Source organism: Drosophila mojavensis, unplaced genomic scaffold (genome assembly GCF_018153725.1).
Source record: "Drosophila mojavensis isolate 15081-1352.22 unplaced genomic scaffold, ASM1815372v1 contig_136, whole genome shotgun sequence".
Lineage (NCBI taxonomy): Eukaryota > Metazoa > Arthropoda > Insecta > Diptera > Drosophilidae > Drosophila > Drosophila mojavensis.
Window position 1 is genome coordinate 7,066,791 of NW_025318667.1, and position 27,761 is coordinate 7,094,551.

The 27,761-nt window shown below is 39.6% G+C and overlaps 1 protein-coding gene across 1 annotated transcript; it reads right to left on the minus strand.

Annotated features, from left to right (window-relative positions):
* LOC6586110 (cholecystokinin receptor type A) lies at positions 1-27,648 on the minus strand. Its single transcript, XM_002011697.4, has 5 exons — positions 26,710-27,648; positions 5,727-5,927; positions 5,393-5,671; positions 5,078-5,270; positions 1-697 (listed from the first exon to the last, which is right to left on the minus strand). The coding sequence occupies exons 1-5, from the start codon at positions 27,326-27,328 to the stop codon at positions 253-255; spliced, it is 1,737 nt and encodes a 578-aa protein (XP_002011733.3). The 5' UTR covers positions 27,329-27,648; the 3' UTR covers positions 1-252.
* Positions 27,649-27,761: the final 113 nt, after the last annotated feature.

Below are 27,761 nucleotides of genomic sequence, written 5' to 3' on the forward strand. Positions count from 1 at the left end.
TTGGTATTTTATTAGTTTGATTTTTATTATTTATTGTTGGAACCCTTAGGAATTTTATGTAATTGAAACATCGAAAATACTTAGTTATTAAATTGTTATGTAAAAATAAAAGCTACCAAAAAAAAAAAAAACCCAAGCGACATTTACATATTTACACGCAATATATATATATATATATACAAATATATATATATCTAGTAGTTAGATAGACAACTAATCCCAAACGTGCGTCCGATCCCAGCAGAGAGATCCTTAGAGCTGCGGACTGTCGGCAGCAACGGCACTGTTCGTATAGACCACCGAGTTCACCTGCTGATCGTGGCGCGATCGTGTGCGCCAGGTGTCCAGGCCCATGACCAGGCCGGGATTGGCATTCGCTTGGCTGGCCGACAGCTGGCCGCCCGCCGTGCCGGCGCGCTTCCACGGCAATCCCTTGAAGGTGTCAACAAAGGCGCGCCGGAAGCTGGCGTTCATGAAGCAATAGGTAATCGGATTGCAGCAGCTGGAGGAGTAGGCCAGCAGCTGCAGAAAACTGATCGTGGTGTAGTCAATGTACTCGTACAGCGCCTGCCCGATGAACATGCTCAGCGTGTTGATCACATACAGCGGCGTCCAGCAGATGAAGAACTCCAGCACCAGCACGAACAGCATCTTCACCACACGCTTCTTGCTCTCCAGCGTCTTGGCCTCGTTGGATCTGTGCAAGTTGAGAGATCAAGCAGATGATAATTTGAGTTTTCGCTACCATCCATCACTGGGTATATGAGAAAGGTAGATTCTAGTTCAAGCAGATGATAATTTGAGTTTTCGCTATCATCCATCATTGGGTATATGAGAAAGGTATATTCTAGTTTTTGCACTGATAATACAAACTGTATAGATCCAAATCTAAAGGAAAAGGGTATGGTCTAGTTTTAGCAATTAAGAGCCACAGATAAACTTGGCCATAAGAAAACTTCTACATGATAGAAGACGGTCTTATTTAGAGATAAATCAAGTAAGAAATTGAACTCAAAGTATCTTGCATCTATTTAGTATTTGTCTAGCGTATACCCAATATATAAACAACATTTGTTAAATATAGTGTATATCTAGTATATATTTCATATCTATGTTGTATCTACATCTATCTGGTATATATATTTGTCGTATATCGATTTAGTATATATCCTGTACTTATTCTGCATCTAGTATATATCTTGTATATACATCGAGTCCCGATAATTCAAATTGGCTAAGTCATTTTTTTATGACTTACACAGAAAATCAAACTATCGAGATTTATCGAGAACGAATTTTTATCAAGGGGATAACATTTCTTTCGATTTATGGCGATTTTCGGTTTAGCGGGGTACAAATTATCGAAACTCGATTGTATATAAAATGTTTCTATTATCACTCTGATTTGATTTTAGTATACATATATTTAGTATCTGCTTGGTATTTTTCTTGCATATATGTAGTATTTATTCAACATATACCTTAATTTTTGTATTAAATTTTTTACTTGCAGCTATAACTAAGATCTAATCTATATATATAATAATATATATTTCACATCCTCAGCTTATCAGGTGGTATCTACTTGGCAGTATTCAGAATTAATCTATCTACCTAGTGTTCATGCACATGCATGAACATAGAAATATGATAAGTATGGGAACATATGAATATACGAAGATCGTATACATGCCTCCGACGCACTCAACGACTAGCATGTAGTGCGCTGGGAAAAGATAAGGGTCACATGTACGGACTGTATAAATAGACAAATGGACACCAACCCTTGCAACCCAGAGTCAGATATGTAAGAGACGAACGCTGAGCCTTACAACCTCAGCGATAGGATAAGAATAGATAATAGAACCACGCGGAGCCTTACAAACTCTGCGATAAGATAAGAACATGCAATAGACCAATGCTGAGCCTTACACACTCAGCAATAGACGCACTAGATTTAAGGGTTGAAATTATGCATGAGTCTGGGTATATAAACCCAGGCTCAGAAGAATAAAGATCAATACGATACTAAACACCAACAAAGTAAAGTGTATTCGTTCATGGTCCTTCGAGCCGGATGAAGTATTTTTAATACTTCAAATTCATCCACAAGGAAAAATGTTTGTGATTAGTACAAAGTGAAGTGCTAGTATTATAGATTTGTGCATTGGCTTTCCAACCCAAGCTGTGAGTCGAGGCACAGCAAGATCAACCTGGTGATCAAAACAAAAAAACCTCCAACGGGATAAGCCAATGGATCTACAATAAACAAACAACTGTGTCGCCAACCATCAATATTTAAAGAGAAATATGGTGGCATAATGGCAGAAATCAGAACCAATAAAGAGTTCATGAAAGTCGAAGTTGCCGACCACGCCATAGACACAAAACAACTTTATAGTTGGGAAACGAGACCAGAAACATCAAAGCAAGAGATGTTTTCATTTGGTTGGTCGAGCCCAATAGAGAAGTTGGTAAGCCTTGTGGACGAAAGAGCTCAAAGAGTACGGCTGCACATTGAAGAGGTGCTGGCCAACATTGAGCTCAGCAACCAGGATGAAATCGTTAGCTACAAAGATACGCTAGATTTCCTCTGGAAGAAAGTCCAGTCAACACTGAAAGATTTGGAGGTAAAATATGAAAGGCCTGCCTTCGAAATCGAGTACATAGACGAACTGGAACTCAAAGTGTACACAGTGTCGAAAAAACTGGAAAGGAAAATAAGTGCACTGCAAATCGTAAAAGAAGACACTCCAAAGCGACCGAAACCGACACTTCCTTACTTTAATGGAAGTCCTAAGGCGTGGCCAACGTTCTTCGAGCAGTTCACCAAAATAATTCACAACAGAAAGGATATCAGCGACAAGACGAAACTGATATACCTCAAAATGTATCTCAAAGGAGAAGGTCAACGAGTTATAAGCCATTTCTCAATTGGAGTGGGTAACTACAATTCAGCGTGGGACTATTTATGCAAACGCTACAAACGTTATTTGCCTGTGGACATGGAACTGCTGAAGGATAACGATGAAGGCAGTATCCGCAATTGCGTGAGCACCCCTGATAACAGTGACAACGTCACAGCTGATGAGATGACCGCATATCAGGCTGCTTTGGATGCAATAGTGTTCAAAAAGTGGGATTACAACCCGCCGGCAAGCCTCCACGTGGGAGGAAATATAAATAAAGCTACTGAACAACGTAATAAGGTTCAAGTGGTAACAACAAAACCAAATATAGGTGAAGACAAGAGATCGATAAAAAAGATCTGGGCTCCACCAACTCCGACAAAGGATCCGGAGCACATAGAAGATGCGGACGAGAATGGAATTTCTGCCACAACTTCGACATCAACGTTGAGTATCACTGAAGATACATCAACAGATATCCAATTGGAAGTTCGACCAATGGATGATATTTCCACAGTTGGCAGCACGACGGAAGAGCAAACTTCTGCGGAGACTGCAACAGCGACTGGAAGTGCAGCTGAAGAGAAAAGCGACAATACCGACTCAAACTCTTCAGTGATGACCACAGCAGCGCCACCAACAATGGAAACTAAAGCTGCAAGTACAATTACATCAGAAAAGGAGTCAATTGGAAGTAGCAGCAACATATTAAAGGAAACAACAATAACCACTACAAACGAAACAATGGGCACAATAAGGCATCAGAATCAACAGAAGGACGTCTATCACTTGGAGGCTTTGGCCTCAGCAATAATGAAGCGATCGACAACTTCCTCAACAGATGCAATCAGCTGTATTAATGCAACAAACGATGACACCTATAAGCCGCAGAAGTTCTTCAAAAAGGCAAGACTTCACTTGGCATGGGAACCGCCACCTGAGCAAAGGACCAAAGTAAGGTTCATCTGGATGTCACATTCTCTGGGCCCCACAGAATGTTCAAGTACGAACATGAGACCTCAAGGATTGCAAGCATGGACATTTCGTCAAGATTATCAATAATTATCATATCTCTATTTCTCATGTACACAAGTAAGAGAAGAAACCAGGGACAGGAATTGTCAGTTATTACTTTCTCTGGCCCCCGCAGAATGTTCATGCACATGCATGAACATAGAAATATGATAAGTATGGGAACATATGAATATACGAAGATCGTATACATGCCTCCGACGCACTCAACGACTAGCATGTAGTGCGCTGGGAAAAGATAAGGGTCACATGTACGGACTGTATAAATAGACAAATGGACACCAACCCTTGCAACCCAGAGTCAGATATGTAAGAGACGAACGCTGAGCCTTACAACCTCAGCGATAGGATAAGAATAGATAATAGAACCACGCGGAGCCTTACAAACTCTGCGATAAGATAAGAACATGCAATAGACCAATGCTGAGCCTTACACACTCAGCAATAGACGCACTAGATTTAAGGGTTGAAATTATGCATGAGTCTGGGTATATAAACCCAGGCTCAGAAGAATAAAGATCAATACGATACTAAACACCAACAAAGTAAAGTGTATTCGTTCACCTAGTGTCCCGACAGAAACTATCGTATTGTTTAATACCTTTAACCTTCATTAATTTCCAATTCATTTTTGTTTCTGTATATTAGTTATACTTGTTTCTCATTTAAAAAAAAATAAATAAATAAATAAAAAAAATTGATATTTAAATTAATAATACAAAATATATCAAATTTATTAGTATTATTTATTTGCTTATGACTTTAAGAAACCTTTTCGATTCTGACTCCCTGTACAATTCCCTATTAGATGCATGTATCCATGTACAGTCATTAAAATGCATCTCTTTGCCCCACTGTGCAGCGTGAAGATTCAGTTCATTTAGATTCAGCTTCTCAAGTCGTTCATAATTTCGTTCGACAGAGTCGCGTTCATTGGAATGTTTCTTAATATCTGGTAAGCAGATAAGCGAGATGGCTCGCTGGTTCGGCTAGCTAATTATGCTAAGTGCTGGGCTATGGCGATGCCAATTCGGAAATTCGGGTCCATGACTAATATATGATAATACGCAGCTAAGGGCTAGGCCGGTCTGGACTGGGCTTAGCCGGGGATTAAGGGTTATTTGGACGGAGCTCACCTGCGCAGCGCCGCGTCGTGGATGCGTAGACTCGGCGAGGCGGTTGGGGTCTTTGCCGGCGTAACGGTTGTCAATGTCGTTGTTGTTGTTGTCGTTGTAAGTGTCGTTGTTGCTGTTGCCGCTGCTGCTGCTGCTGCTGTTGTTGTTGTTGTTGTGCTTCGCGTTGCGTTGTTGTTGTTGCTGCTGCTGCTCTCTGCGAAAATTTGAGCATAAAATGCGCATTTGTTTTCGTGCAATTCGGTTTTTATGATGGGGCAGGGGTGGTGCTGAGTGGGTTGTTGGGGATTGTAGGGCTGAATATACCGCGCCACTTACCATTGTAGTCGGCCGTTACATTCAGGACCAGAACGCAGCTGCTGCTGCCAGGCGTAGCGCTTATCGCCGCCGTTGCCATCGTCTGGGCACTGCCACTGCTCGCTGGCAATGTGCGCACATCCTTGCCCACAACCATGCCCACGTAGAGAGTGCGTGTTATTAGGATGTACGCGACGCAGAGCACCAGCAGGGGCAGCACGAGCAGAATGAGATCCAGCATAATATTATAGAAACGCTCGTAGCCCTGGTCGGGCCAGTGTTCGCGGCATTTGCAGAAACCTGCGACAAATTCGACAACAGCTGCTTAGTGGGCCATCGACAGCAACGCACTCACCTGGCCGGCTCGTTGGTATCAATTGACTGAATACGGCTATCGGTGTCATGCACAGAATGCCACCCAGCCATATGAATCCGATTATCTTGTAGGCATGGCTAATTGTCTGCCAGGACCTCGACCGCAACGGATGACAAATGGCATAATAACGCTCGCAGCTGATGGCCACCAGGGTCCAGGAGGAGACGGCCACAGAGGCAGCTGGGGATTCAGAGAAAACGAAAAGCTATTTTTACGAAATTTCATTTTAGTTTCCTTTTGTTTTTCTTTATTTTATATATATATATATATATATATATATATATATATACATTTTTTTTATAGACTCTCTTGACACTTACATAACTGTCAAAACGTGCCCGAGCTTTGCTTACAGTGTATTTCGCTATGCTATATATAATTAGGGATACTAAGGTGGACGCTGGCTTTGCATCTGGAGAGCCTTTTGTTTGTTTCATTTTTCTGAAGGATTCCACGAAAGCTTAAGATATAATTTAATTAAATGAAATGCAGGGAAAAAGGACAGCGTGTGTCTGCTTATCAAATTCTCTATTAAATGGGCACATTTTTTAACTTGAATACAAAGGCAAAGAAGGGCCCAGCCGACAAAATACCCCCGGATAAAAATACCCCTGGTATGCAAAGTCAATGCCATTATTGTCTATATAAATAGCAGAGCCAGGCGCTGCTTATAAAGCACATTAAGCATTCATAACATGAAGTCTGCCTGAAAGTATCCTCATTGGACAATAGTAGTAGTAGTAGTAGTGTACAAAGGGAGTAGTAGTAGAAGTACTAATAGAATAGTAGTTCAACAATTGTAGTGCAGAAAGAGAGTATTAGTAGAATAAGTAGAAGAATATTAGTTGAATAATTGTACAGTAGAAAGAAACTAGAAATAGAATAGTAGTAGATGTAGTATGAGAATAGTGTTAGAATAATAGTAAACTAGAAAGAGAGTTACAATAGAATAGTAGCAGAGGTAGTAATAGAGTGTGAGTTGAGTATTAGTAGAATAGTAGTATAAGTTGTAGTAAAAGTAATAGCAGAGTAGTATTTGAACAGTAGCAGAGTAGTAACGCAGTCAAAGTAGAGTGGTTGTGGAATAATAGCAAAAGTAGTGGAAGAATAGTAGTAGAGTAGTAGTAGAATAGTCGTAGAAGAATAGTAGAAGAGGAGTAGAATAGTAATAGTAGAATAGACGTAGAAAAATAGTAGAAGAGTAGTAGAATCGTAGTAGTAGAATAGTCGTAGATGAATAGTAGAAGAGGAGTAGAATAATTGAAAAATAATAGTCGAATGGTATTGGAGGAGTAGAAGAGTAGCTGTAGAATAGTAGCAGAGGAGTCGTAGACGTAGTAGTTGAATGGCTGTAGAACAGTAGTAGAGTAGAGTCGTAGGAGTAGTGAAATATTGGTAGAGTAGTAGTAGAATAGTAGTAGAGAGTAGAATAATAGAGGAGTACCAGAAGTATTAGTAGAATAATAGTAATGTAGTAGAAGAATGGTAGTAGAGGAGTCGTCGAAGTAGTAGTAGAATAACAGTTGAGTAGTAGTAAAATAGTAGCAGATGTAGTGGGAGTAGTAGAATAATATTACAGAGTATCATATAAAAGCATAAGAGTTGTAATAGAGTAGTAGTAAAATATTCCCTTTTAGTATCTTATGAGCAGTAGTAGTACGTATACATTTCTATGTATGTATGTAGTTAGATATTATATTAGTATTCCCCAATCGGGGAAGAGATCTGATTCGACATCAGTTTTAAGTGCCAAATTTATCAATCAAGTGTTGTAAAACGCTGCACATTAAAATTGGGGCTGTCGTGCCAGCTTCTATTACCAAATTGCTGGCATATGAGCAGCAGACACACACACACACACATACGTATAAAGTGGAACGTGTCGGCTGCCTGGGATGGGGCTGGGTGGCGTTACGTCTATTGGCGATGAGGTAGGTAGCCGAATGGAGAGCTCGAATTGATGTTCTTTGGGCCATATGTAGGATTGGCTGCTTAAATTTGTAATCATAGAAACGCAAACGGGGTCTTAACTTAAACAGCACGCACACATTTCGGCCATATGTCATCGAGTTTGGACTCTGGCTGATGTTGCTGTAGCTGTTGTTGTTGTTGTAGCCAGTGGCATTTGCCGTGTACGTTTGTAATGGGGTTCGTTTGTATTAGGGCCGGCTATACAAATTTTGTGGTATTTGGCTCCTTGATGCTTGTTATGCCTTGTTTTCCCGGCCGCCCATACGCCCAGACGCCCCCCAAACCGTTTTTATTTGCGGCAATCAAATTTTATCGCCCAACTGACGCTTATAAATTTGGGGCTGTCACAGCGCCACGCATACTTACGCATACTTATTTATGTTTTCCTTAGCTGGCGCGCGAACATGTCGTATACGTAATATGCTCAACACGTCGACCAAATCAAGCAGCTAGATTTGAAATCGAATGCTGTAGCAGGAGCATGAGCTGGAGCAGCAGCAGGAGCAGGAGCAGGAGCAGGAACAGGAACAGGAGCTGTTGCTAAAGCTATGTGAGATCCACAAATCGTGTGTTTGGATTTATGTTGCTGACTGTTAAGATGACTTAAAGATGCTGCGTGCGCGCTCTCAAATCAAATTCAATCAACACACCCACATACAGGTATAGATAAATGTCAGTGCGTGTGTGTGTGTGTGTGTGTGTGCGCGTGGGTATAAATACATGCATATGCATAAGTAAGTAAATAAAGAAAGCATAAAATTGAATTTGTGCTCAATGTTTATTCGTTTTCGGTTGTCGCTTGCTCGCCTTCTAGTCACTTTAGTATTTGCCAATCGAATTACGTCCGCACACACACACACACACACACTCACACTCACAGACACGCGCATTTTAAAATGATTTAGTTGTCATGGCGCCTAAGGCCAATCAATCAAACTGTTGAGTTGTCACACTTAAGTTAAACAACAAACAAGCCTCACTACACACACACACACTCACACACTGAGAAAGACAATCACACACACACACACACCCCTTTTACCCATGCACACACACACTTACATCAGATCCGCTTATATATATATAGTTTATAATCCCGGCATATTTCAGCCATTCTTACGCCAGCCTGCACTGCCTCACAGCTCCACAGTGCGCCCTAAAAGTATGCAACTCCACGTCCACAGCGCGTTGCATACTCGCGGGCGCATTAAGAAGAAAAACTCAACTCCCCAAGGTGCGAAATTAATTGAAATATTGATGACTCGCAAGATGCTGACGCTTTCAATTGAACAAGTTTCCGTCCGACAGAGAGAGAGCGAGAGACTTTTCCAAGCCATTTCCCATCCGCAGGGAGTTCAAATTGTTGTTTCGCCTGCATCGATAATTTACAATGAGCTCTGATGAAAAACAGCAGAATGGAAGAACTTTAAGAAAAATGCTGCATCACCTTTTCCACTTTGCTCGTATTGCTTAAAGTGGAAGCATTAAATTTGGATTCTGTCAAACTTTATCGTTATCCATTTGATATAAGACGCCTCAAGTGAATATGCACAAAGTTGGCTTCACTTTCGGGTGCTGGAATGTTATGAAACTTCAACGAACCATCTTAATCGATATGATCTTAAGTAAGTGTAAGCAAGAGAGAATGCTGCAGTCGGGCAGTACCGAAAATTTCACTTAATTAACACTTCATGTGGTAGGAAATACTGTGATAGCTGTTATAACCTAACAATCCGGGGATTATACAGGTCCCCGGATAGATAGGTTAGATTTATCGATTAGGGAAAATTAGGGAAAATCATCGGAAAAAACTCAACATTTCATAAGACGCGGGTACGGACGCACACAGACTGAAAACTGACGGACGGAGGCACATAACGGACGGAAAGTAATGTACTCATCCAGTTCGTGAATAAGTAAAATCAATCTAAGATTGAACGAATGCTAAAGTCATTTTAAACTTGAACTTTTCGACTCTTTACTATATATATGCATATATATTGACATATTTGTGTATGTCTGAACTTCTACATTTGACATTTGCATGCTCCAGATTGATGTTGGACTTTAAGTTGCAAGACGGCGAATTATAAATTTTGCGCAAAGCTTGAGAAACTTTTCGCCCGTTGACACTTGAGACGCAGCAAAGTTTTTCCTATTTTTTTTTCGTCCTATTTTTTTTTTTGCTTTTGCTTCTGCTTTTGCTTCTGCTTTCCTTTTGCTTTAATTATTTTCATTCATGCTGCTGGCGCTCAAGGATTGTCGGCTTGGTTGCAGCTGCAGCTGCTGGTGGAAAAGTTATTTCTTTACTCAATCCCCCTAATTTGAGACTCCGTCACGTCATTTGCACCTACGACGGATAAGCTGCGGGTAAGTGCGCCGTCCTACCACATGCTGACCAGTGCATGATGAACGACGCCTCACAGTGCAACTTGTGTTAAGTGCGATGCCGTAGATGATGGGAATGGTAATTGCTTGCCTTTTGTGCTTTCTGTAGTTCATTCCTTTCGGATGTACTCTACTCTACTGAAGTCTACTGAAGTCTACTCTACTCTACTCTAATGAAGTCTACTCTACTCTACTCTACTGAAGTCTATCTGCTCTACTCTACTCTACTAAAGTCTAATGTACTCTACCTTACTCTACTCTACTGAAGCCTACTTTGCTCTTATCTACTCTACTCTACTTTACCCTACTCTACTCTACTCTACTCTACTCTACTCTACTCTACTCTACTCTACTCTACTCTACCCTACTCTACTCTACTCTACCCTACTCTACTCTACTCTACTTCACTCTAATCTCCTCTTCCCTACTCTACTCTACTTCACTCTAATCTCCTCTTCCCTACTCTACTCTACTTTACCCTACATTTCTTTCGGATGTACTCTACTCTACTCTACTGAAGTCTACTCTACTCTACTCTACTCTACTGAAGTCTACTCTACTCTACTCTACTCTACTGAAGTCTACTCTACTCTACTCTACTCTACTGAAGTCTACTCTACTCTACTCTACTCTACTGAAGTCTACTCTACTCTACTCTACTGAAGTCTACTCTACTCTACTCTACTCTACTGAAGTCTACTCTACTCTACTCTACTCTACTCTACCCTACTCTACTCTACTCTACTCTACCCTATTTTACTACTACGCTACTCTATTCAACTCTACAATCCTCTACTCTATTCAACTCTACTCTACTCTGCTTCTCTTCTCTTAAAGACAATTTATTTCGCCCGTTCTTTGGTCATGGCTAGCCTGGGTGTTCATTCAATTATATTGGAAAAGTTCCAAAATGTGAATTGCCAGAGAGACGAAAATAAGAGAACAACAAAAATAATACAAAGTTTTGTTTTGTTTATTTTTTAATTTTATTTGCGTTATTTGAAAATGTACGGGCGGCACATCGTGCCGGGTAGATCTTAATGCTATTATTGAAACTTTGCGCAGCAACAACGAGCTGGCGAATTCGTTTAGATTCAATGGATTTAACACATAAGTAAATGCCAGCATTTAAGCGCAACAATCACAGCGGCTGCGGCGGACTGTCGACAAATGGCCGGAGGGTTACGGCGGAGCGAAAACTTTCGAACGTGCCCGAATACCAGTCTCTTGGCATGCTTTGAAAATTCTATTTAACTCAAAAGTGAAACAAACTTGACTGAGACTGCTCGACGCCCGCGTTTCTTTTTTTTTTATCAAATTAAATAAGTATTTTAAAGTACCTATGTAAAGCTGTGTGCGTGTGTTTATATTTGTGTGTGTGTGTGTGTGTGTGTGTGTGTGTGTGTGTGCTTGTGTATGAAAACTTTGATATAGCTAAGCTGGTTTCTAGACCAAACTCATGTCTATCGAGAGTCCCGAAGCTGTTCAAGCGACTTATAATAGAGCTTGCAGACTCGCTGCATACTCAGACAAAGAAAGAGAGGGAGAGAGAGAGAGAGAGGGAGCGAGAGAGAGAAGAAAGGGGAAAAGACCAGAGGGGAGTGGGAGATAGCTGCACCAAACATGCATTCATTAAAAACTTTCGTCTAACCGAATCCCGATGGCATCAACTTCACCAACCAAGTCTATGGAATATATAGAGAGATAACAATCTGGCTAACAGTACGCATTGAGCCCTGAAGAGTCATTAGCCAGAACAATCAGGGCATTGCATTGTCTTGCCGTGTTGCCTATGGCACTTTGTCCCCCTGCCCCTGCGTCAAGCCACCTACTCCGTGGCCTCTAGCCATCCTCCATTCATCCATCCATCGCAACTACCGAACAACTAAAAAACAAAATTAAAACTTTCCCAAGAATCTGAGCATAGTTGAGCCGTGCTCCTCACAACTACAATGTAAATATGAAGAGAAAAATCATTTAACAACTGAACGGAACAGCAGCTAGCTGGCTGTACGTGACAGCGCTTAAATGATCCAATTAATAGAGCTTACCAGATCAAGCCTTAATGCGATTGCATTTAGCCGAGCTTTAAATAACTATAAATTAAACTTTTGCGCTCAGCGCGGAACTATATATATATATATAGGTATATATATCGATATATATATATATATATATATATATATATATATATAGGTAGTTATAGATCTCTAGCATAGTTTTGCTGTTCGGTTATTTACTTTTTAAAGAATAACATTTATCTTTAATTTAATTTTTGGATCATAATTAAATTGAATACCAGGTACTATCTGCTCAGCTATGTATATATACCATAAATATTTACCATACTCCATCTATTGTTACCAAACGAACTTAATTTTTGGATATCTTTCCCATCGAGAATATATCATATTGTCAACAACCGTATATATCTGTCGATATTAGTATATAGATAATCTTATTATAAACTAAGTAAATCTTCTAGTAGAGGCATCTTCCAGTCAACCAGTCAATATATGTCTATATCTATAGATATTATTATGAACTAAGATCATTTTCCATTTAAGCCATCTTTCCAGTCAACCATTCAACATGTATATGTCTATATCTATAGATATTAACAGATATTCCGAGCATAGTCAAGGCATCTTTCAGTCAACCACACCTACCTTCTCAGCACTGTTGTGTAGTTTAGCATCGTTTGTCTAAATAATCGTGATAAAACTCTATTCAAAACTTTCTTGTGTAGATAATTATTTAGTTAGATTTAATTATAGAGTTTCTGCTTATGTTACTATTTGTTACCCCGTACACTGAGGATTACTTAGAACACGAAATATTCGTTGTTGTTGTTGTTGTTATTGTTGCTTGTTATATTCAAGCGCGATTTGAAATGAATGTGTTTAACAAAAGTTTTAATGCCCTGGCAACGTGCACATAAAATGCAAACTGTGTTGTTAACATGGCGGACAAACGTAGACACGCACACACCCGCACACACGCATAAGCACTCTAACCAGCTTTGTGCGGCAAATATGTGGAAAAGTGGACACACGACATATGCGACCAGGCTGACAGCCTGGGATTTGGCCATAGAAGAACTTGCTGCTTGGCGGATATTCGGGCTCGTAACTATGGCTGGATTAAACAACAGCATGATGACAAACGGCACATGGAGCTCTGCATGTTGTTTACTTTTGGCAATAGCTGCTACTGCCCTTGTTCCACCCCCCCCCCACCCCCTCCCTCCTTCTTTCGCCACCTCTCGAGCGAAATGGCCGAAAAGTGCTCGGCAGGTTGCACAATTTGCCTAATGACTTTTTAGCTGGCGGCAAAAGATTTGTGCTTGTTGCTCTCCTGGCCATTTTCTACTATATTTCAATATCACACACACACACACACTTATTCAAATACACACACACACACACATTCACTGTGGCCAACTGAAGCTAAGCCTGCGATTACGACAGTCGCTTAGTGTGGTTAAGTTCGCTCGTTGAACATGAAGTGCGGGTGCCCCCAAAACAACTCCCCCTCTCTCTCTCTCTCTCTCTCTCTCTCTCTTTCTCAAACACCACCTCACACTCTCCTACACACATTAACTATAATTAAATGGCCCAGGCAATGAAATTGAAGTCCAAGTCATTAACAAAACGCAGCCCCTAACAAAACAGCTCCATTTCCAGGCATTAAGTTTGATATTCACATCAAAAGTTCATAAAAATCTATTTACGCTGATTTCCAGCATAAACTAAAATCAATTATGTTTCCTTACATAAATGAATGAAATAAATAATTTCATATAATTTAAAGCAATTTCAGTAGATCTTCTGTATCAACTTCTCTGTTGTTTCTACTATTCACTCCGATTTTGTTGGAGATTAAATGATCTGATATTTAAATGGCTAACCTTATTGAATACTTAGTTTGCCTTTTAAAAGAACTTTAACAAGATTTAAGATATATTATGAAAAACAAGTCAAAACGTTGCAGTTGGGCTTTACAGACTGCAGAATACTCATTCAAGGCACAAATGCTGCCAGATTTATCATTATCATTATATCAACAGTCAGTTTAGTGGTTATCTAAAACTGTTAAAAATACAGTTTTTCCCGATCTTCAATAGGCATAGAAATATTTACTATATCCTATTGAACTAAGGCGGCCTTCACGAATATATTTCAAGTCTTTAGCACCCATAGTAGGTATGTAACGATTTATATATATCAATCATTATATAGTTAGATTAGTTTACGAGGTGGACGGATGGACGGAGAAATCGACTCACAATCCTGATCATGAATATCTGCACTGTATGGTGTTTGCCACGCCTTTTACATATATTATCACATAGCCCTTATACCCTTATTTCCCACATTCAATGGGTATAATTATGGACCAAGTTCAAGGAAATTCGTTGAGCCGCAAAGTCATAAAACAGCTTTAGAGAGCGTTAACTATGGAAATTTAAGAACTACGAACTTTGAACTAATATAAACTTGATGTAGATTTATTACATAGGTTTTGGGAGTAGAATAAAATTTAAAATGAATCCAGTCAGATCCAATTGAAGCAAATCCTAAAAACTAACTGAGCATTAAAAATGGTCAAACTATATATGCATATACTTATATATATATATATATATTTATATTCCCATATACATTTATATTTATTCATTCATATGCATTTATGAATAAAATAAAATAAAATCATATATTTATATGCACACATTCCTATTCATATTCATATTCATATATACCATTCTTCTTTTTCATATACCCATCTCAACGCATTGAGCCATCTAGTCAACTAAATTTGGAGCGTGTTGGCATTTAACATTCCGCCCTATGGCTGGCAGCTAGTGTAAGCCAATTATAATAATGGCCCACTTAAATACAGTTACTTTAGTTATAGCCAAGTCTGTGGGGAGCTTAGCTGCCAGGCTTCAATTAGCCAAGCTCACAAATATTTAGACAATATGTCGGAGCATAATGCGTATGAAGGGAGAGTGAGGATGACATAAAGAGAGGAAGCGAAAGAGAGGGGAGGTCGTGAGAGTGTGTGTGTGTATGTGTATTGGTGTAGGTGTATATCCATTAAAATCATTTTTTATGATTATCTGCGCATATGAATCGTTTTATTGACTTTTGCCGGGCACGAACTAGCAATGGCAGACAGCGCACACATAAATACACACACACGCACACTCACACACACAAAGTCATATGTATATTTGCCAACACCCACACGATAACCACACATGCGGAAAATTTGGAGGCAACTCGCTGTTTTTTCGCTCCACTTTGTTTGGCATAAGTTTCAGTTTTTTGTTTCAGTTTTTGTTTTTTCTTGTTTTTTTAATGTTTAACCAGAGGCAGCAGCAGCGAAAAAAATAGCATCGATCTATATTTAACTGGCATACTTTCCGGCTTTATCAGGCATGCAAAATGCAGGCAGAGTTTTCCATTTGAATGCATTCAGAGCTTCGGTACACTGAAGTTGGGTAAAGTCTTTAGCCAGCTTTTAGTTAGTTGCGACTCAAATTGTTTCCTATACTCTTTAACGAGTGGAATGGGAGTGTATTGGTTTTTTAAAGAATTTTGAAACTTGGTTTGTAAAGAGCACAAAATCGTATACACCCTAGTCATAGGAGATATTAAAGTCTCTTGCATATGAGCATTGCATACTATATAAAATATTTATAGGAGAGAGAGATACTCTATGTAGTATACATATATAGAGTATATGGAATAAGTATACAGAGTATATGTAGGGTATATGAAGAGTATATATTAGGTTCTTATGGGGTAGAGGATATAGAATATACAGTACCGAGCAAAAATGAGTGAATGTTACAGAACTTTGACTTTCATCACGCATAAAAATTAAACCATACCAGCAAATCAACAAATTTTTTTGTGTGTTTGTTTATTAGTGTATTCTTAACAAATACAAAAAAGTTGCAAGGCTAAATTAGCAAAATTCAAAAAATTAGAAATAAAAAACCGAAAAAGTCCACATAAACTCAATTTTGCACGTTTAAAAAAAAACTACTAAAAACTAAAAAAAAACTAAAAATTTTTAATATTTAGTCCAAAACCCTTATTAGCAATAATTTTGTTGACTATTTTTGGCATGCTCTCAGCCAAACTTTGAATCATTTCTTTCGGAAATTGGCTCCACTCCGCTTCTACGCGCTCCCATAAGCTGTCAATGTTCGTTGGGGCTGCATCATACTGTCCCAGCCGTCTTTTCACTATTGAACACAGATTTTCAATAGGATTGAAGTCGGGATAGGATTTATATATAGACTCTATATGTATGGAGCGAAAATTAGCTTAAAATTCTGCTTTCCTATCCATTCCTAAATAATCTTTACAGTATGTTTTGGATCGCCATCTTGTTGAAAACCCTTTCTCTGTGGGGACACGCACATTTATCAGTGAATTTGGGAAGATGGGTTTGAAGAATATTCATATAATCCTTCCTCTATGTAGAGGATCAACGTTCTACCAAGAGAAGCATCCCCAAACCATAATGCTGCCGCAGCCATGTTTGACGATTTCCTTTACATGATGTCGTTGAATGCGTTCCCCAGGTCTGCACCAGCAATATTGCTTTCCATATGATTGGAAACGGTTAAATTTTAATTCATCTGACCAAACAACTCGTTTCCAATCACAAATGCTCCAGTTTTTGTGATCCCTTGCAAATTTCAAACGCGCCTTCATATTCTTTTCGGACAATGCAGGTTTGTTTTTTAACGAATGATACATATCCGAAGCCACGAATTTCTCTTCTAGCAGTCCATTTGCTAACATTTTTATTAATTGCTAGAGAAACACCCTTTGGTGCTAGCAGCTTGTTTTTCTTAATTTTCGACATCATTAGGCGAGCATCAGAGCCCGAGAACAGTTTTTTGCAACCTTTGACTTGAGTTTTCGGAGTCAAATTTCGGCTGATTCAAAGCTTTTCGGCAATAATAAGCGAAGGAAATCCCTTCCCGGTCAGGCACACACCACTACTTTCAATGTCGACTGAAATTTTCCACATTTTAAAATTATATTTCACCAATTATTTTAAATTTGTTGCGAAAAGAAAATGTGCTTCAAATCGCTTTACAAATAAGAATATTAAAAGGACTAAGATAACGGTAAATCTACATGCTCAATCTACGACTAAGAAGAATACCCAAGGAGCTAAGTTATGGGGAAATCTGGATGATTTCGGCTGAGAAGAGAAGTAGAAGAGCCAAAGTATTGGCAATTATGAAACGTGCAAAATTGAGTTTATGTGGATTTTTTTGGTTTTTTATTTTTCATTAATTGAGTTTAGCTGATTTAGCGTTGCAACTTTTTCTATTTGTTAAGAACAAACTAATAAACAAGTATAAAAAACAAAATCTTAATTTGCTTGTATGGTTTAATTTTTATGCGTGATGAAAGTCAAAGTTGTGAAACATTCACTCATTTTTGCTCGGTACTGTATATAGAAGGTATATATAGAATATATATAGGGTATATAGAGAGCGTATACACACTATAAGTAAGATATACAATATATATTGTGTATATATTGTATAACTAGAGAATCTGTTAGGGTGTATCATTAGAGTCTATAGATAGTATATATATACATATATAGTGTTAATATCAGTATATATACATATGTACGATATACATACATATTTATATAGAATGGGTAAAGTGTAGATGGATTACATATAAGATATGTATAATTTATAGAGTATGTTTTGATTCTATGGTATGGGGTGTAAATAGATTATATTGTATTGTATATATAAGGATAGTACATATATTAATTGAGTCTATACAGAGAATAGGATATATGGACATACATATATAGAGTATATCAAGAGAACTCTTGGAGTACATAGAGTATAAAATTTATACTATAAATAATAAATATATTTATACTATAAATAGATATATTCTACATAGAATTATGCATTATAATTATAGTGTTTAGTGAATATCTAAGGGAATAGAATAGAGACTATATATAGAGTACATATACTGGTTCTATTTATTGCAGTTCAAGTTTCACTTTGCAGACGTGTTGCAGGCAATGCTACGCGACACTTCTAGGGACAGAAGCCATAGCTTAGACTGCAATAAACTCTGTTCTTGGTCTTTGTTTGATATTTGAGTATGAAATACGCCAGACACCTGCTCAGATCTAGGGATTACCTAAGCCACATCCACTTTTGTCTACAATCCATTCACAATATTATTCTAAAAGTTTCCTGAGACTGAAGCAGCTCAGATCCTGAAACAGCTTCCAAATCGAATTCCTTGCTCCACATAGAGCGTGTGTTTGTGTGTGCGTGTGTGTGTGCGCTGCGCCTGTCGTGAGGCTGCCTCATTGTGCTTTATTGGAATTAAGTATTTGGTGGCAATATTATCGCAGCCGCGCTAAACCAGACGCTCCATGGCCGTGTGATATATGGGCTGCGGTGGCTAAGCTTGTAGACTTATAAGCATGTGTCCATGTGCCAAATGGCCATCAAATAATTTCAAATCAAACACTTGTTCGTCGCCCTATCTCACCGTCGCCCCGTCCTCCGTCGCGCCGTCGCCTTGGAGCCTATTAAAATGATATTTGCGAGAGAACTTTACGTCGTCTGCCCAGGCTAGGACCAAACCAATCTCTAGTCTTCTTGCGTGGGCGTCAAAGCAATTTTTGGCATCACACTTGTGTCAACTCAAGGCGAACTCGGACTTGGCCAAAAGAAAATGTTAGTTGGCCGGTTGGCTGGCTGGCGGCGCGAAGACAATTAGGCGGAATTAGGTCGACTTGCTCGCTGCTTATTGTTGCTTATGTTTATGATTATGTTGTAGGCGCATTAGCAAACGCACACACACACACACAGGCAGGCATGCATATATATATATATGTGTGTGTGTGTGCGCACAAACTTAAGGCAGTAATTCTTGGCTGCCCAAGGCCAGCGGCAAATTTTATTTAGAAACTAATGTAAGCGCATTGCATAACAACAACAAAGAGCATAATAAAGAGAGAGAAAACGAGAAAGAGAGAGAGAGAGACAGAGAGTGCCTCAATGCAGTGGGGCATCAGCGAATCTGTGATACCCTGTAGACCCAGATTATCGATTTTCTTTTGGGTCTCTCCCCAGAGAGGTCTCAGCAGCTCTGTGACATGTAGATACCCTCTTTAGTCAGGGAATGCTAATTGCAATCAATAACAAAATGTTTGATTTTTCTTTTCTGTGGGAATACCCCAAATGCCTTGCCCTGAAGCTTGGAATCAAATGGAATAAGTTTAGCTCAACAAACACGAAGATGTTGAGGTCTCACACTCGAACTCCATTCGCTGCATAAGCTGAAATTTATGATAAATTGAGCAGGCTGACCAAACAATCAGAGTAATACGAAGAGAAATTGCAATTATTTACTTTACAGATATTACTTTGATATTCCATATTATATCAGCTATGCCAGCCCTGCCTCGAGCATGAGCTCCCTTAGTACAAAAACTTCTCAGAGTATTTATCAATAATACTTCCTATCACATTTACATTTAATCAAACTTTCTGCTATCTGTGCTTCTATTATCGCTTTACTTTACACCCTACAAATCTCCAGCTTGGCTTAAGATATAAAAACCTAGCTCATGCTAGGTAATTCAAGTACCACCAACAATAAAATTGCTATTATTTTTTTTCACATTTTCAGATGGATTATAATAATTAATTCTCGAATGGCACACCTTAAGCCACGTTTCCACAACTTTACTTGAGCCCCTACTTAAGCTGCTACCATCATCAAGCACTACACTATTCCTGTTGGGTCAGCCTATGCATATATTTTCAATTAGCTCATAAAAGTATGCTACAATTTTTTTAAATATGTAGATTTGATTGGGTAAAAAAACCTCTAACAATTATATGTATTTTCCAGCTAATAGAAAACTAAAAGAAAAAACTCTAAGGACCGTTTCCGGTACGACAAAATACACTGAAAATTACGCATACTTTTTGCTAAGCTGATTATGTTATGGAATATGATTATTAATATTCAGACGTGAAATCGTTAGCATTATAGGCCCACTACGTTAATGAAAGCCAAGTGGAATGTGGCATGCCGCATGCGGCATGCGGCATACGGCATGCGCCAAGTGCTAGCCAAAATGATTACAATGCTGCCAGGCGTCGTGTGCGGCACGCCAGAAATAAGGCGGCAACAAAAATACGCGTACAGATTTAATCAAAGTCCACATTACGGCGGAATACATGAATACTGCACGCATTCATTCCGGCAAGTAGGACGAACCGTGAAGGCCTCCTTACGAGGCAGACACGAATTGTGGCAAAGCAACACATCTCAAACCCTTATACCCTTTAAGAGGATATCATAATTTTTCCACGAAATGTGTTAAGCGTGTGTGAAGAGTGTGTAGAAATAGTAGGCAGTGTAGAGAATATAATGTAGAAAGTGTAGAATGTAGAGAATGTAGAGTGTAGAGAAGAGAGTGTAGAGATTGTAGAGAGTGTAGAGATTGTACAGAGTGTAGAAAAGAGAGTCTAGAGATTGAAGACTGTGGAGACTTCGGTGAACACTATGTAATCTGTTTAGATTGTGGAATGTGGGGACTGTGAAAAATGTGGAGACTGTGAAGAATGTGGAGACTTTTCAAGCTGTGGAGAATGTCGAGTCTATGGAGACTCTGTAGACCGTAAAGATTGGAGACCGTGAATGACTGTGGAGCCTTTGCAGAAATTGGAGACAGTGGTGACTGTGAAGAATGTGGAGAATCTTGGAGACTCTGACTCCGTATAGACTGGAAGCCGTAAAAAATGTGGAGACTTTGGAGAAGGTCTACTCTGCCGCTCACGCTTTTAATTTCGTGGTCCTGAAGAGAGAGAGAGGGAGAGGTTCTACCCATCGCTTGAGGAGTCAAGGGCAGTATCAGAAGAAGGAACATCCAAACAAAATCGTTCGCACAATTTGTGTAGTATCTAAAGGGGCTTACTTGAAAGCGAACAAAAAGACCTATTCACCAATAATAATAATAATATATATGAAATACTTGAAGATGCAACAAACTGCCATGAATAGCGTGTATCAATAAATCTATATAAAGCTGTCCTAGAGAGCTACTCTTATTTGTTTTTGAAAATGTCTTGAATAAATTTCACTATTTCACTCAAGCTGCCATAGACGAAGCTGTCATATAAATCAGATTTACAAAACGTATATCTTTTTTAGCTTAACAATATATATATATAATATATATTTATTTGAGTTCATATAAAAGAAGCCATAGACGACCTTTGTGAACAGTTCGATGAGTTGTAGTCGTACGCCCTCTGCTCTCTCTGCTCTTCTATGCAATTTATCATTGTTTTCAACTGTGTTTTTTTTATTGTTTTGCATTGTGCCTCTGGCTTTTGCTTTCGTTTCAATATGATTGTGCTACATGTTATTTGTGTGCCATCTACCGCCTTCGTTTTGCATGTCATTTGCATGACAAAAGGGCGCCGAAAATAAGTTGGGGAGCATCGCGAAACGAAAGCGAGTGGGCGGCAGTCCGAGTCTAAAGGACAACAAAATACCAAAAAAATAAATGAGTAATTGTGCATGAACCGGGAAGTGAACGACTGCCAAATACCCTGGATTGCGAGTGCCAAGTGAAAGTCAACTAAAGTTCGTTCTAGTTCTTTACTTTCAGCTCTAGGGGCATATGAGTTTTGTATGGAACTTACAGAAATTATTTTTTATACTTTTAACTTAGGAAATCGGAATACCTCTTCTCATAGAAGCTTTGGAAATCGAAACTCTAAAACTCTCGTAACTTCTCATATACCGGGTATTTAGCAGTCGGAGACTCCCAGATGGCGGATCAAGCTCTCACTTCTTGTCTTATACTTTTCAAGTATATAACTCTAAACTAGCCCATAGTTTCACGGCTATGCCAGGCACAATATTTCTGGAGTATTTCCCAAAAGACAAGAATTTAACAACAAAAAATTCTGCAATGAAAAGCAGAAAAATTTCCAGATTGTAAAAGTCAGACGAGAGCAACTGCTGCTAACAAAGTGAAAAGTGAAAAGTGAAAAGCGTTATTTATTTGCGTCTGCATGACATAAATTGTGATTTAATTTGTGTAATTTTAATAGCAATCGCAAATGTGCCAGGCGACAACAACAACAACAACTACAACAACAACAAGACTCAAAGAGACAAACGCGCGGAGCCATTAAATGAAGTAAAATTGTGAATTAAGATGGCAGCGACCCTTGCAGTAGTGAAACGATATGTTCTATTTATTGTTCAGCTTTCACTTTATATTAGCTAATCTACACACACACACACAAACACACGCATACACTAAGGCTTAGCAATCTATTTGGTCTAACTTTATAGCAAGAGATTTGTTGTCAAAGAAATGAGATAATTGAGAATTGTTATCAATAGATTCATGGCGACTGCCTTTTGATACCCTGCACACATTGAGAGTGAGAATTTGGGGCATGCTGGTGGTGTGACAATGTAGGTGATAGGCATTAGGAGGCGTGGCAGATGCCAAAATACATACGTGGTCTTTGATATGGGCGAATAGCTGAGTCGATACTTATCGATATATATCGGATTGTCCAGCTGTCCGTTCATTCGTCTCTAGAGTCTAGACCCGTTCAATCTGAGAATCAGTATCTTGAAATCTTAATGCATAATCACAAAAATCACTTTTCGCCATTATCGATAATAATCGATAAACGTATTTTAGTAACTAGAAACTTGTGCGTTACATCCAAATGTTTTACTAGTAAACTCAATCCACCTCTATTATTATAGTTTAGTTTTTTTTTTTTTTAAGTTTTTTAGTAAAGCCTATCTCTATGCACATATGTGTGTGCATAGAGAAATACTTATAAAGCTCAGGGCTCAGGGTATCTGCCAGTCGGTCATCTTCGCACCTTTCTTGTTGTTATTGTTATTAAAGTGTCATTTCGGTTTCAGTTCAGGCACAAGCACAAAAATAAACAAATCAATTTAATTCCACTGTAAATACATTTCAAATTTATTTCACAAAATGTCTTGCGTGGGTATGTCTAAATATAGCTCTATTTATTATGTATTTTATCATTTTATTCTTCACAAGCAACTAGGTATTTAGTTAAGAAGAGGAAGAAGAAATTCGGTTGAATACGCAGTCAATATGGGATTTCCATCTGATTTCCGCCGTATCCTTAAACAAAGATAGAGTTACGCTAGCATAAAGAGCTTAGTTCGGCATTTGGAAGTATTATTTCATCTTCTTCTGTGCGGAACTGTATTATTTGATTCGATGCGATATACTTTAAAGCTCAGCCGCAGCAATCATCTTGACTTTTTCTTCTCAAAGACATTAAGGCAGATAAAGGGACAGAGGTCTCTATCTGTCTTGTCTCTGTCTCTCTCTCCCTCTCTCTATCCATCTCTCTCTCTCTCTATCCATCTCTCTCTCTCTCTCTTTCTGCCACTCTCTCTCTCTCTCTCTCTCTCTCTCTCTCTCTGTATCCCCTTCTCTCACTCTATCCCTCTCTCTCTCCATCCCTATTTCTAATTACCTGTCTCTCTCATTCTCTGCCTTACCCTTACTGTCTCTGTTGCTCTTCACCTCTTTCTCCCTTCTTCTTTCGTTCTTTTTTTTTCTCTCTTTCTGCCTCTCTCTCTCTCTCTCTCTTACTGTCTCTCTCTCTCTCTCTCACTGTCTGTCTCTCACTTTCTCTTGCACTGACTCAGTCACTGTCTCTCTCTCTCTCTCTCTCTTTTTAGCTGTTTCTCTCCCTGTCACTCCCTTTCTTCTTTTCCTTTCACTGAATCGTTTCAAACTGTTTCTATCGCAGTAATTTTGTCCTCTCTCTCTCTCCCATTCTCATTATTTCCTTCTCTTTTCCTGTTCCTCTTTCTCTTTCTTTTTCTCTTTCCCTTCCCACCCCCTTCTATCTGTCCCCTACTTTCTCTCTTTCACTTTATACTCTCATTTATATAACCTGTACTCCGTCGTTGTCCATCTGTAAGCACGTCAATCACTCTGCCTATCTCTGTCCCTTTAGCAATGTATCTATCTCTGTCTGTGTCTGAGACCAGCTTTGTGTCTGCCGCTTTATGAATGCTTCAATGAATCCCGTGAACTTTAAAGAGGACTAGAAATTCATACTTGACTTCTGTAGTAGAATATAATACTCTCTGATCGTGGCCTGAGTGACACCTAGTCGTGCACTCCCCACTGGACCACTCTCCGTGTTTGTTGCTTACATCTAAATCTCATTAAATCTGATTTACCTCCTCGTAACACCGGCCCATGCGAATGTTAATAGTAGAGGATTTCACTTTCGCCCTTTAATGCTCAACTTTTCCTTTGATATTCTAATATTTACACAAATATGGATATATACATATATAGATGTATGTAGTAGGTATATGTATATATAGATATTCTAATAAACATATTTTGTGCCATAATTATTTTACGCCCACGTTCAACAATTTCAAATTGTCAGCTTTTGTAGTGGAAAGCAATAAATGTTAGATATTTATATACGCATATATAATGTATATATATATATATATAGTTATACACATAAATAAATATAGAAGTTGATGAAAGTTCAGTTGGTTGATGTCTCACTTGTTCTTAACATGCAGGAAAAAAGAAACTTTGCTGATTTCGTATGTATAGCACAAACTGTGAACAGTTTTCTGTATGCGATTTGCATACACTGTTTGCATAGTAATTAAGAGCATATTAGTTTTAGAATGCTCTCAAGAATTGCTCGTGGGAATGCTAATAATTGGGCATAGATAAACTAAATGAACTCATATCAGCTCATTCTCCTTCAATTTATTCCTTTTAACAGTGTATTCTGCAGTCTGTGACACCCGACCTGCCGCTGTCATTTGCTATTTACTAACTGAAACTGTAGCTGGCAGCATACAAGTTTTCATGGTCGCATTTTGTAATGGAAGCGCCGCTGCGCTGCCCCCTTCACAAATGATGAGAACTTCAATTGAAGCATATGCGCTTTATTGACCAACTTTTCGCACAGTCTCAGCCACAGCCACAGCCACAGCCGCTGTCGCAGATGTTACTAAGTGTGCGACAGCCAGTCACTGCCAATGTATCCTTATACATATATTCATAATTTTTTATTAAACTGTCCAAATATCTAAGAAAAAATATATATAAATAAAAACGCTTTCGGCTGGGCGATAAATTTGAAATTTGAAATTTGACAGTTGTCTTCCAAGTGTCGGCAGCTGGCAGCTGCCAAATTGATGCAAGATAAATTAAATATAGTTTTTTTAAGCTCACGAAAGTTGGAAATCAGAAATCTAGTCAATGTCTTATTAAGTTATTCATTAAAATAAAATCTATGTATAAATATAAGTATATTTTTAGCGGACTTTGCCTTCTAAGTTCAAAGGGACAGCTACAAAGAGCGTAGCAGTCGGGTGTTACCGACTACAGCTTACTCCTTCATATACCAGCGCCATTTTACGTTTTGCCACGCCCTCAATTGGTATATGTATAATATGTGAAACTTAATAGACAATATAAACAGTCCTTATCGTTACGTTTTTAATTGCTAGCTCTAAAACTGCAGTTCTCCCAGATTTGCCACGCCCCTGGTGGGCATAGACATGCCATTCGTGGTCAATTTTTGATAAACACCTAAGGTGTTTATGAAAATTTTAAAGCTTACGCTCAAAAACTGATCAAATTATAGGGTATTTTTCGCATGCCACGCCCCCAAAGGGGAATAGTAATTACTTTTGAGTCCAATTTGGAAATTTCTAGCTCGCAGACTGTAGAAGCTAAAAACATTTGCGGTTTGCCACGCCTCCAATGGGCATAGATATTGATAGATTGTGTACGTGCGAGCGATTATACATCTCTATACTACCAGGGCTGCTGATATACCGGAAAATGCATTTTTCCATGACTTACCACGCCCCTAGTGGGAGGATCGGATTAACTTTGACACTGTATAAGTCTGTAGCCAACAAACGGACGGACAGCGAGGCGGGCATGACACAAAATCAATATACTCATTTCACTTTCATGAATGAGCACGAAAACGAAAAGTAAAAAATTAGTAAAAATTAATAAAAAATAATAATAATATTGACAAGCAATTAATTTATCAAAGTTAATAATTTTTGTACACCAAAATATTTTTCATAAATTTTTCCTGCTGTAAAACTAAAGCAAAATAAATTTAAAGTCGTTTTTATTCACAGTTGTATATGTAGGGACAATAAAAAAAAAAAATGTTTTATCAAGCAGACAATTTTTTTGTAAACTGTCCATATATTTATTTATATACTGTTTAAAAAAAAAAAAAAAAAAAAAAAAAATCAGTTTTTTGTAGCATTTTCACTGATGCTTTAAGTCCGCACTGCAGTTAGCCTGCACTACTCGACGCTAGATGGCGCCATAACCAGCACACAATGTTGCCAATGTAGACTATGAAATGTGTGCACTTCACATTGCCTGCTGCATTCTCATTTCACAATGGGGCCGCCCGCCCCAAGGCCAGCTGGAGCACTTTAATCTGGGAATTGGCACTTACCCTGCGAGAACTGAATGAGCTTGCAGAGGAACTCGCCAAAGATGAAGTTGCGCAACAGCGTGCCGACGAGTGTGACGGGCATGCAGAGCACGCCCAGCAGCATGTCCGAGATGGCCAGGTTGAGCAGAAAGAGATTGGTGATGGTGCGCATGCGGCGGTTCTGCATCAGCGTGGATATCACCAGCAGATTGCCCACGATGGCGCAGAGCAGGATCAGGCTGTAGCTGGGTATTAGCCAGGCGGGCATTTCGGTGGCGCTGCTGGCGGTGCTGCTGCCACCGCTGCCGCTGCCAGCGCCGCCAGCTGCCGCTGCGGCTGCGGCTGACGGTGCTCCAATGCTCCTCTCTGTTGGGGCGCCATCGGGTATCAAGAAGAATTGGCCAGCGCCCAGTGCATCCATGTCGTCATCAGCGCTGCTGCTGGCATTGCCGCCCGGGCCAGCGCCGCTGCTGCTGCCATTGCCGGCGTCGGCCAGGCCCAGCGACAGCGTTTCGTTCAGCGGCGACAGCGTCAGCGAGACGATGTGGCTGGCGGCGCTCCGTGCGTTCGCATAGTAGTCCACCAAGGCCTTGTAGGTGTCGGCCGCGTGGGCTGCATCCTCGGCGCTGGTGCTGTACATGGCCACGGCGTGATCTAGTTCCGGTGCCGCGGCCACTACCGGGTCCGGATTCCGGATTTCTGTCACTCACTACCGTCTTTCACTTAACAAAAACACAAACAAAAAGAAATGATCTTGAGAGTATCACACACACACACACACACACACACACACAGGCGGAGACACACACACGATCCGTGGACTGCGGCTCGACTAACGGTACTTGGGTACGGGTCGTAGTATACGTATACGAGGCAAGCGACGCCCACGACGTTGACGTCGTTTGCTGGCGCGCTTCGCTCTGCCTAGCCGTTACCGTTACGTTGAACGAATCGCTGGCAACTGGCAGCCGCCGCCAATGGGGCAACTGCGTGGCGCCTGCGTTTCGGCTGCGCGAAACTCACCACAGGCGGCAGCAACACGAGGCATGCCACAGCGCAACATGTTGCCAGCC

Coding starts and splice junctions, on each gene's coding strand:
- LOC6586110 (XM_002011697.4), bottom strand. CDS start 27,328: ATGTACAGCACCAGCGCCGAGGATGCAGCCCACGCGGCCGACACCTAC. Junction 5,672..5,726: donor GATACCAACGAGCCGGCCAG/GTGAGTGCGTTG, acceptor AATTTGTCGCAG/GTTTCTGCAAATGCCGCGAA. Junction 5,271..5,392: donor TGTAACGGCCGACTACAATG/GTAAGTGGCGCG, acceptor AAATTTTCGCAG/AGAGCAGCAGCAGCAACAAC.